The sequence below is a fragment of the Halichoeres trimaculatus genome, unplaced genomic scaffold, assembly GCF_033239565.1.
Source record: "Halichoeres trimaculatus isolate MK-OKI-2021-1 unplaced genomic scaffold, fHalTri1.1 fHalTri1_scaffold_11, whole genome shotgun sequence".
Classification (NCBI taxonomy): Eukaryota; Metazoa; Chordata; class Actinopteri; order Labriformes; family Labridae; genus Halichoeres; species Halichoeres trimaculatus.
Genome location: NW_027437189.1, coordinates 17,545,918 through 17,557,416, shown reverse-complemented (window position 1 = coordinate 17,557,416; position 11,499 = coordinate 17,545,918). Strand labels below are relative to the sequence as shown.

General features: G+C 38.7%; 1 protein-coding gene across 2 annotated transcripts; it reads left to right on the top strand.

The window, feature by feature from the left end:
- Positions 1–1,337: 1,337 nt before the first annotated feature.
- Positions 1,338–10,650, top strand: LOC141799173 (vesicle-associated membrane protein-associated protein B/C-like). 2 transcript variants are annotated; one of them, XM_074681316.1, is made up of 6 exons: positions 1,338–1,680; positions 3,098–3,250; positions 4,017–4,120; positions 4,760–4,840; positions 5,161–5,343; positions 8,228–10,650. In XM_074681316.1, the coding sequence occupies exons 1-6, from the start codon at positions 1,623–1,625 to the stop codon at positions 8,390–8,392; spliced, it is 744 nt and encodes a 247-aa protein (XP_074537417.1). In that variant the 5' UTR covers positions 1,338–1,622; the 3' UTR covers positions 8,393–10,650. The 2 variants fall into 2 exon arrangements, with proteins under 2 accessions (XP_074537417.1, XP_074537418.1); XM_074681317.1 differs by having other exon boundaries at positions 1,342–1,680; positions 5,212–5,343.
- The last annotated feature ends 849 nt before the right edge of the window (positions 10,651–11,499 follow it).

Here is an 11,499-nt window from a genome sequence, read left to right as displayed (position 1 = left end):
AGTGTGTGCTGTTAAAGAAGCAATCTATTCAAACAGGAGACAATTTAGGTTGTAAACGTAAAGAAGAAGTCCAGGCAGGCATTGTGAACTGTTGTGTTAACCTGTTGAAAAAGTCATTACCACACAAATGAAGACCCTGAGTCATAAGGAATCCCCCTTGCAACATCTCCTCATAGCCAGCCACCGTAGTCCCCGTACAGAACTGAAGCTCTTTTTTTCCATTGAAGGAAAAAGCCCCCCAGATCATGGTGCCGCTCCCTCCACTGCTCTGCATCTCATGTGGGTTCTCCTCAGAGCCGGCTGGCCCATTAGGGCAATATAGGCAAATGCTAAGGGTGCAGTCGACACCAGTTTAAACCTTGATTTGGGTCAAGGATCATCCACAGACCATATAATTAATGGAGCACGAATATAATGACGTCACCCATCTGTTTCTGAAATAGATTTTTAAAGCAAATCAGCTGTCGCGGCCATATTGTAAGTGACGCAGGCTTCGAGTCTTAGAGTGCCCATCAGTCACCCAAGCTGAGCTATGCCTCTGATTGGGGGAACTTGCAATCCTCTAAAGGATGTCATCTTGCCTGGCTTGAAGTGAGGTTGCCAAAAACTGCTTCCCCTAGTAGCTGTGTGCAGTATAGGTCAAAAACTCTGTCTTCTGATTCATTCCAGATGGGCTGTGGTCAAACTTTAAAAAATAAATGTTTCTTACATCCATATGCTGTGGTGATATAGAGATATCATTAGGCTGCATTTTATTGAAAAGTTTCTTATTCATTGGCTATTAGACAGAAAATACTAAAACTTGAAACTCTAAAAAAAAAAAAAAGTTTCAAGGTGTTATTATCGAAGTGAAACTTATTTGATGGACAAAATATGTATGAGCAAAAATCCTCACACTGTTTAACATGAGCAAATCCCTGGAATGTAGGAAATACCAAATCCAGTTTCCTTTATCGGATTAAGCTTGGAATCCCTGAAGGTACAAGAAACTTTAGGTTTTGAAATTCAATGTATAAACCTTAAGTACAGTCGGTGTCAGTGACCCTTGTCGTCGGAGGATGATTAGGGTCGAGATGAGACACCAACTATTTGATGTAGCCGATGTTTCAGGATCTGGTATGAAATAAGTATGTAATACAAGCCGTATTACGGTTTAAGTTAAGTTTTCTAGTGACTATGGCGAGCCATTTCAAAACTTGTCAGCCTGACCTGATGTCCTTTGGGGTGCGTTAGGATTTAATATTTAGACTCCATTCCTTACTTGATATTGTTTACATATGACTGCTGTCAGATAGTGGAGTCAAATCGAACAATTGATGTCCCGTAGTCGCCCGCCCCTCACATGACGTCGCCACCCTCCTTCCTTTCCCTCTCGTCCGCAGCTAGCATAGTTAGCAGTAGCACGCTAGCCTTCTGCAGCTGTCGGTGGCAATCACTCAGCAAACCTGTCAGTCCGAGCGGTGGTGTATTTGTATTCATCCTCCCCCTACGTCCCTTCAGAAGAAAAGCTTGGAAGGCCCGGTCGTTTCTCCGAGAGTCTGCGCCATCATCTCACCGGGCTTCCTGTGGGGAAATAACGTTATCGTAGTTTACGCCATCAAGAAAGGAAGACGCCCTGGGACATGGCAAGACCAGAACAAGTCCTGGCGCTGGAGCCACAACACGAACTGAAATTCAGAGGTAACGTTTAAGGCAGGGCCGGGCGACTCCAGAAGCGTTTATTGATAGCCACTTTCTCCATTCCCTCTCTAATTATTTAACATACTGTTCATGTCAGTATTTGTGCTTTCTATCATAGTATCAGCACATATACAACTTTACATAGTGTGTATGACAGCAGTGACGATGACAGGTAAAGCGACAGTGTGTGACAATGCTAACTAGCTAGGTAGCATTCAGCTAGCTAAGGTATGCTAGCTGTCATTGTAACGTTAAGATAGGCCCACTGTCCCAATTTAATATTGCACACACTCAGTTTCTCGATTTAAAAGAAAATGTTGAAACACACGCGTAACACAATTACATACACCATACGAACGTTTAAACATTGATGTCAGTGATGTTTCTACAACCTTGTCACTAGGATTTGCCTATTCTAGACATTTCCACGAACAGGTTGTCTTTTACTGAGCCTAGTTTCCACGATTATGTCTCAATACTATAAGCTAGCAGATTCGATTGAGAGATTACCGTTTAATTGCACTTCGAAATCCAAATTCCGCTGACGCTTTTAACAGTTAAAACTTTTCATTAAACACTGGCTGAAATTGGTTGCAAGGAATCACTTTGAACTGGTTTGAAAGCTGATGAATTACTGCAGACCTTGATTTGCAGAGATGAACCAGAAAATACAACGCCCACTCAGTGATGCACAGCCTATCTCATCAGAGCAGGGAGCAGAGTTTAGGTTATTAAACACATTTTTAAACCAAATCTGAGGCGTCTGACGTGCTTGGTGGCAAAAGTCACTAACATGGTCTACCAGGCCTACGAATGCACTGCCTAAATTATAAAAAAAATTAATAAAATTAAAAAATTAAAAAACAAGAGGAAAGAGAGCCATAGAATATCAGTAGTGAGCCACGTGCAGGATCTTTCTAGTGTTGTCAGTTATTGAAAGTTTATTATGTAGTCTCAAAGGCAGGCCTTTTGTTAGCACTTAAAACACAACACAAACTTCTTTACCGACACATTTACAGAAAATCATTTGAAGACGTTTTAGTCGCATCTCATTTTTATGCCCAGCCAGCATCCCAAGCCATGAATACAAAAACAAAGTAGAATACTTTTATTTAAACTAGTAGATGTGTCACAAATTTGTACACAGTTTTTTACTCACTTCTGTCTTATTTTTGATAACACCAGATGCTTCAAATTCATACCCTGCCCCTCTTAGCATATTTATTTTTTTCAAGTTTTATTCTATTAATTATTGTCCATTCCATTTTATGTATTTTTTGCTAAATTTTTGTGTATTAATGTTATTCAATTTTATTTTATTGTACTCTAATTTTCCCACTAAATTATTATTGAATATGTCAGATCAATGAAGTCTTTTCTTATCTTACCTGTGATTTTTTGTCTGTTTCCCCTGTAGGTCCCTTTACAGATGTTGTCACTGCCACTCTGAAGCTCACCAACCCCACAGATAGAAATGTGTGTTTCAAAGTCAAGACGACTGCACCCCGCAGATACTGTGTGCGCCCAAACAGTGGCGTCATTGATGCTAGAGCCTCGATTAATGTTTCTGGTTTGTAAACATGTTTTGTAACATTTGAAAAAGGCTTGCTCTGTCTACCATGTGTTAACTGTTCCATACAAAAAAGCAGGTGGAACTGATACAGCAACAAACTACAATGATTACATTTTATATTTTTAAAATCCAACTTGTAGTTTGCTCTTGAGAAAGGCAGTGCCATGGTAGAGTATAGTCTAACTGAAATAGATTCAGAAACACAGTCCAAAATGAATTTATAGCCACCATCATAAAGAACATTCAATTCTATTCTATTCTATTCTATTCTATTCTATTCTATTCTATCCTATGACATATTCTAGTTTAGCTCCAAAGTAAAACATATAGTGTTCCAAAGTGCTAGATTTTTCTGAATCTTAGTCAGTGCTTGGCAACTGAAAGTATTCTAGCACAATGCCATCCTGTGTCTGATAATGAGTTAGTCCTAGGGGGCAACTTAAGGAGTATCAAAGAAGTAAGTAATGCTGTGAAAATGTGACTTTTATCCAAGAAATCACATCAGTAATGACATTGTATTGGAATGATCTCAGACGAGTACCATATAGTATTGTTATATATTTTTTTCCTGCACAGCCAGGTGTATAAAGAAACATGCTATAGATTTGTAGCCTAAAAAGCAACCTACATTATGTTATTATCTTATGACTCATGGAATTGGGACAATTTTGGAAGTTTTTTTTAAATATTTTTTTTAATATAAGTTTTATTCTTCTGAGCCTGTCTTTTATCATTTGTAATTGCTTCTTTTTTTGGTCCACAGTTATGCTACAGCCTTTTGACTACGACCCAAATGAAAAGAGTAAACACAAATTCATGGTTCAGTCCATGCTGGCCCCATATGACATGACCGACATGGAGGGAGTTGTAAGTACAAGAGCATTTATATTTTCATTTCATTCATTTTTTTTTCCAGAAAAAAGTGGGAATGCTTGACAAACTAATGCAAGTTTTATTCATACACGCCAGCTGTCAGCCAAGCGCCAGGCAAACATCAGCCAGTTTCAACTGGCCGTACCCTGTACGTTTAAGAAGCAGCGATCACTCTTTCAATTCAGTATGAGTGTTAGGAATATGCTGGTCTGTGCTTCAGCCTTTTAGAGGAGACTACTGAGTTTAACTAAACTTTATATATATTTTATATGTATAACTTCTTTTAGAATGAAGAAATATAACCAATAAGGGTGTCGATAAGTATAGATACTGGTATTAATAATTATAGCCATCTCTAGATAAAAGGTATACTCGTGTATTTCTTAGACCTGTGGATGTTGATCCTGAGTTAATTTTTTTAACCTCTGTAAGCAGAGCATGAGTGCTCCATGTGCAGAAACTTCCCTCAAACAGAAACAAAAATAAACATCTACATTTGATGCATTTTTGTGATCCTGAAAATTTTACTCTTGACAGGATTTTTTCTGCAGAGCACAACTTCTGATTGATCTATGAGTGTATGTATGAACTTTCTGTTTGCTTCTTTTCCCTTGCTCATTCTCTTTTCCACAGTGGAAGGAGGCAAAACCTGAAGAGCTGATGGATTCAAAGTTAAGATGTGCATTTGAGATGCCTCTAGAAAATGACAAAACTGTAAGTCATCTTCTTTGGTTTAAGGGTACAGCTGTGCTACTGTATTGCTTTGAGTTGTTGGTGTAAAAATGGTAACCTTGAAAATACTATAGTTTTTAATGGTTCCCTTTCATTTATTTTCCCCCTTTTTATTAGTACTTTCTTAGTGACCCATCCATAAATGTTGTCTCTGTATACAACCCATCAAATGCTTATTTTCATGGTTCATTTAATTATTTGTACTTTCATCTCACCTCCTGACATGTCTCTGCATGTTTCCCCATACCCTTCCTTTCCCTCTACTTTCTTCCCATTATACACCCCTCGTTCTTCTTCCACAGCATGAGAATGTAAGCAACAAAACTGTGTCTTCCTCTGCCTCCTCTGTTAAGACTGAGCACTCTGTGCTGCCCAAGTCTGCTAGTGCCTCCCTTGATGATGGAGAGGTGAAGAAGATCATGGAGGAGTGCAAGCGGCTGCAGATGGAGGTCCAAAGGCTAAGGGAGGAAAACAAACAGATCAGGGTGAGTTGTCACAAAAGGAAAGCAACCCATAATGAAACTTATTCTTTGTATTTCCCATGTCATTTGCAGTAATGCAGAATGCACAATAAAAAGCCTCTTTCACACATGCTCTTCTGATATTTTGAAGGGCTCTGCAAAGTTTTTTTTTTCCCAGAGTTGACATTTTGTACATGCCCCTGACTCCTTGAAATCCTGGTTTAATGTTCACAGCACAGTGGCTGAGGAAGCAGCAGAGACCCACCCGATGACTTTTCTTATAGTTATATCTGTGCTGCATGCAAACAGTGGGTTGCACAGATATCATTGCTGCTCTCCTGTTAAACTCCAATCTGGAATGCTTTTACTGCAGTGGTGGGATTCAACTGAAAAAAAAATCATCGAATTACAGGTTCTGTAATTAATTGTCCACATTTTAATCCCACAACAATATTTGACACAAGAAGCAACATTTTTCCATTTAAATTAATATGGTAGATCTTACTGACGCAATAAAAAGCGCTGTACATAACATAGCATGTGGGCGGAGTGGAACAGGAAGAATTTTTGCTCCTCACTACCCGAGGTGCCCGCCTCCATCTCTCCCTGCTTTAAGTCTAACCATGCCGCAACCGAGATTATGTCTCCGCTCCAAAAATATGTGTATGCATATTTTACCTATCTTTAATTGAAGTCTTAGACCCCAAATATGTGGGAGTTAAAAACAATATTTGTACTTGGATACTGTACTTAAATAGATTTTGGCCCAGATTTGGGCATGTATCAGACTCTTGTTGTGTGTGGAAACAAGCAAAAATTGAGCAGGGTGGCGCCCCGCTCTGCCTCCTCATTTATTAAAAAAGAATCTCACTTTGTGCTCTTTTCAAAATTTGGCCGCATGCTCACATGTTCTGATACATAAGCTTAAGCAGTGTTTCACTAAGGGTTGAACAGTTCACCGACAGGACAGTCTTTTGTATAATTTCACAGAAAAGATTCACATTAAATTAACAGCCAGGTGTTTTTCTAAAGGCTTGTCTTTTCACAACTTCACAAAGTAATTTTTTCATGTCTGATTGGCAGAATTGGCCTTGTTATCTTTAGAGTAAAGACTCGCGTAATGATTTTTATTGTATATTGTATTGTATCAGAGCATAAAAACTGCTATAGAGCTTACTAATGAAACTGTACCTATCCCACAAACAAGGCAGACTGGGAGAATACATCAAACACACCCATTAACCCTGTGTGTCTATGAAGCAGCTGACAGCTCTGAGTGAATCAGTCTGAAAACAAACAGTGGTGTCATGTCTCCTATTCAGCCCCTCAGAATTAAACTGAAGACCTTAAAACAAATAACTGCTAAAAAAAAACCCACAAGCACACGACACTGTGGCGCTACAGTAATGGTTCAGTGTAGGTACACTAGCTTGTGCAAGTATCAGTCGAGAATGAAGATGATAGACAGTTAGCAGCACTTAAAGGATAAGTTCGGTTTATACAGCTTTTACATTGTTTATAGAATGAAGTAGAACAAAATACTCACCCAGAAGGTTTTCCTGATCCAAGCAGTGCTTCGGGAGATATTTAGATCCAAAATTGTGCAGCGGACGTCCGTAATAATAAGTCCGTAATAATGGGATCTATCGGGGCATAGACAGCACCGCTCCTAAAACTGCATTAATCGTCCAAAAACTCATGTTTTTCACCAATATTCCATCATGGTACGCTCCGGGTTAGTCCTCTGCTGCAGTCTGTTTCACTCCAGACAGCGCTGTGTGGCTGTACTGACCTCTGAACTGACGAAGACTTTGTTTATGTTTGCCCCTCCGCGAATGGGCAGTACTCTTTGGAGAGCTGACTCCACTTCCTCCTTTCTTTGAGGGGCAAACGTAAACAAAGTCTTCGTCAGTTCAGGGGTCATTACAGCCACACAGCGCTGTCTGGAGTGACACAGACTGCAGCAGAGGACTAACCCGGAGCGGACCATGATGGAATATTGGTGAAAAACACGAGTTTTTGGACGATTAATGCAGTTTTAGGAGCGGCGCTGTCTATGCCCCGATGGATCCCATTATACGGACGTCCGCAGCACGATTTTGGATCTAAATATCTCCCGAAGCACTGCTTGGATCAGGAAAACCTTCTGGGTGAGTATTTTGTTCTACTTCATTCTATAAACAATGTAAAAGCTGTATAAACCAAACTTATCCTTCAAACTTTGACAGAGACACACACTGAAGCAGGACACACACACACACATCAACAGGCGGTTAGACTTATAGGTTGACTTGCTGTAGTTTTTGATCAAGTGTAACTCTGGGTGCATGAATGGGGGAAAGAGAGAGAAGTGTCGATCCAGGCTAACATTGTTGGCCAGTCCACACTGTACATAACCATGCAACCATTATCTGTGTTATATGGAGCCTTTTAATGAATGAATATTTTAAATGCATTCATGTGTAGGAGTTTCCCAGCATAATCAGCGCTACACTTATGGGAATTTAATATTTTGAGTGGATACCCACAATTCAAGCCCCTGATCATGTTTATTTTCAATCAGATATACATTTTTAAAAATAAAATATTCAAATGCAGGGTGCATTTTAAGGAACATTGCTGCATTTCGAGCAGGCAATATTCACAAAGCTCAACCAATAAATTTAAGTTTTATGGACTTTTAGTAAACTTGAGTGTAGGTTGGTGACGCCACTGTGCTCACAACTAATTTATGCAGTCTGTGGTCGCTACATGTGGATCATTGAGGTGAAAGTAGAGGCTAGAATTGCTGTGGTGATATGTAAACTTATTGTTGCTTTCAAACATCAATGCTCTTATCTATACTTCTGTTTTATTTCTATTAGCTTAAATTTTGACTTTATTTCTGACTTTTTTTTCTTCATCGCAGGAGGATGATGGGCTGCGGAAGAGAAAGGTGACCTCAATGGCCAATCCTCACTCCTCCACCATGGTAACCTCGACCATGAGAGACGAAGGTCTAAGCACCCGCCTCCTGGCGCTCTGTGTGCTCTTTTTTGTCATTGGAGTCATTGTTGGCAAGTTGGCCCTGTAGAGACACATACGAGAGCACAGTAATTGATGGATGGACGGACGGATGGCCTGCTCCAAAGGACAAGTGTCCATGACAGCAGCGGGGAAGTCTTCTGAGTTTATTTTGATTTCTCTTTATTAACATGCCAGGCAATATTAAGATGGTCTGTCTAGATGGAAAAAAAGTGTAGAGAAGAAGGAAATTTCAAGATAACCATCAGTGCAAGTGTTTGTCACAGGTCTTGCCTTTTTTGCGTTTCTTTTTTTTATTAATTATTATTCTTTCAAAAAAATCACCCCTTTGATCCGCTCTCTCCGTCCATCCGTCCTTCCTCAATGATCTTCCGCAACTTGCACATGTAACAGTTAGTGGTGTGTAGAAGTAGCTTCACGCTGGCTGTATGTCTCTCATTTAATGTCCATTAATTCTTAAGTTTTCAAAGTTCTTCACTCACATTGTCAATATGAAAGTTCTAACACCTTTCCTCTGGTGATTTCCCATCCATTTAAGCTAATGTTTTGCCTAAAGGGGTAAACACAAGTGATCAGTGAAAAACTTTTTGGACTTTTTTTTTGAGCCCCAATTGTCATGATTATAACCTTTTTTTGTTGGACTCAAATTGTGTGGAATGTCTTCTATGTTGTGCCAGTAGAAGCTGTGTGACTGTTTGTCTGTCTCAAAGCCCCCTTGTAGGGAAGCTGTGAGACTGTGTATGGACGTTTGTATGTTATGAGACCACAAATGGTGAAATCACAAGCTGTTTTGGATTGGGAAAGAGGGGCGCATTGAAAAAATACTGTCATCTTAATAGACTTTCTGTAAAGTAAATCTGTGGTATTTAATGAAGTTGCATAAACTCTTTCTATCAGTTCAGTCATTGACCGACCAAGAAAATAGTAATTGTTCAGTACAGCAAATTATTGAATTAGTATGACATGGATCTGAAAGATTTAACGCAGCACAATTATGTACAGAGTGTCCATAAAACCTCTTTATAATTAAAAAATTATTACAAAAGCAAGTGAACAGACAAACATGTGAAAATGAGGAGTAGATACTGATAGGACTAATTTTGTAGGAGAATGGTGAAAGGTTTGTCTTGCACGATCAATGTTTTCCCTAGATGTTCTTGGTCGTTCACTCCTCCATTTATCCAACACTGTCCCTGTCTCTATCAAGGCCGTGATGGTGGCTCCTTTCCATACTTAGGTCTGTAGTTGCCCTGGGTCTGTGTTTCCAATTTTGTCTCAATAAACCATGACACACATTGTGCCTTTTCTTGAGGAGTAGCCACTTTTAGGGGTTCATTTAACAGTACCTCTTTTATCAAGAGGAGAGCTGAAATACACAAAAGCAATGGGGTTAATAAAAACTTTCATAACTACCAAGAACAAAGAACAAATCTGATTAAGACAGCTCATCAGTTGCCTTTGTAATATTTTTTTTTGTAAAGAGACTTCATGGACACCCTGTAGTTTAAAATAAATTCAAATTGGCTTAAAATCACTAGGATATCATTGTTGAAATGTAACTGTTTTTCATGATTATTCCTTTCTCAGGATAAGCACTGGTTAAAAATGTCCATACTTAAAGCAGATAATTTCTCATTTAAAACTAACCTAGATGGTTTCAGCATTTTAGATACAGTATGAAACAGTAAGATTTGCCACCTATACTTTTTCATGCCATGGAGTAAGGTGTTTGTATCCTTAAATGTATTACAGCGGGTTGCTTGTTTTCTTATATTATCATGTACCCACAAAGCTTCTGTTGTTTTAATATTCAAATGCACTATATTCAAATTTCCAATGAGCAGTCTGCATGAAATTACTTTTTTTCCTTAAGTGTTGAAGATATATTGGTGGATCAAAAGAATTACTCTCCTCTCATAAGGGACCATTTTGAGTTGGTTTTATTTCTTTGTGTTTTATAATCTCCTTTCCTTTCTCTTTTTCTTTTGTCATTTGTTCAGCTCTGGTGGTTTTGGGATAACTAAGAAAACACCGCTGTATTATCTTTGCTATCACATGAACATCCAAGCAGGTTGCAAAACAAAAAGGGAGAAAAACTTTTCATGGTACCTGAGGGAACTCAGGGAGCACAGAGGTGGGAATGTGGGTGACTGGAATGAAGACTGACCTGTGAATACGCACTACATTAAAGAAAAAAAATCAGGTCTTCTGACCACAAATGCAAAGTTACAGTCACACAGCAATGTAATCACACAGTAATTGGATACTCTTTTGTATGTACATAATAAAAAGAGACTTAAAAAATAACTGGCAAGTTATTAAAATAAACTGTATTAAAAGAAGACAAAAACAGCCACAGTGGATCATGTAGCATCATACTGATTAAAAGAAATACACCCCCTGCCATCTTATTATTACCCTCCATGCATAAAAGCGTGAATGTGGCTGTTGGAGTGGTCTGTTACACAATAAAACTGATCGTAGAACTATAGCAAGTACCTTAAGTCAAGGGTTTCACTTCATAAAGAAAACGATAAACAAATCCCTCTTGATACATCAAAGCCAACCATAGAGTTCTCATGGAGCTCAGCCAACTCATTCTTTTTTGTCCTGTAAAGTGCATGGTGTAGTTTGTGACTCTGAAGAGATCTAATTTGCATGCCATTTTGTAGGAGTTACAATCCAGACTTCAAAACAAACAAATCCTCTACTATAGACATTCAGGGGTTGCTTGTGAAGGTACCGCTATTTTCCACGTGAAAAGGGCTTTAAGAAAATTCTGTGGAATCGGTGGATCCTGTGAGTCAATATGTACAAGATTTATATGGAGTAAAGTTCAAGGTACAGTACCACCTGCTGCATCAATTGATCTTAATTTCTCTACCTCTCATAGGTTTCTATAACTTTATTTTTGACTGCTGGTCTAAAAACACTGCACCTCTCTAAATTATTATTAATCAATGTTATTCCGCTTTGTGGAAAAAGCAGTACCTCCTAAAATCAATACTTATTTCTATTGACTTAAAAGTTTAATTATTAAACATATTCTCTGGCTGTATCCCAAATCACGTAGCTACTGCAGCACTTAAAGGTGCGGTTATACCTAGTATTTTCATTTGATCTAAGTCTAATATTTGTTGTAATCTTGCCTTTTTT

Coding starts and splice junctions, on each gene's coding strand:
- LOC141799173 (XM_074681316.1), top strand. CDS start 1,623: ATGGCAAGACCAGAACAAGTCCTGGCGCTGGAGCCACAACACGAACTG. Junction 4,121..4,759: donor TGACCGACATGGAGGGAGTT/GTAAGTACAAGA, acceptor TCTTTTCCACAG/TGGAAGGAGGCAAAACCTGA. Junction 5,344..8,227: donor AGGAAAACAAACAGATCAGG/GTGAGTTGTCAC, acceptor TCTTCATCGCAG/GAGGATGATGGGCTGCGGAA.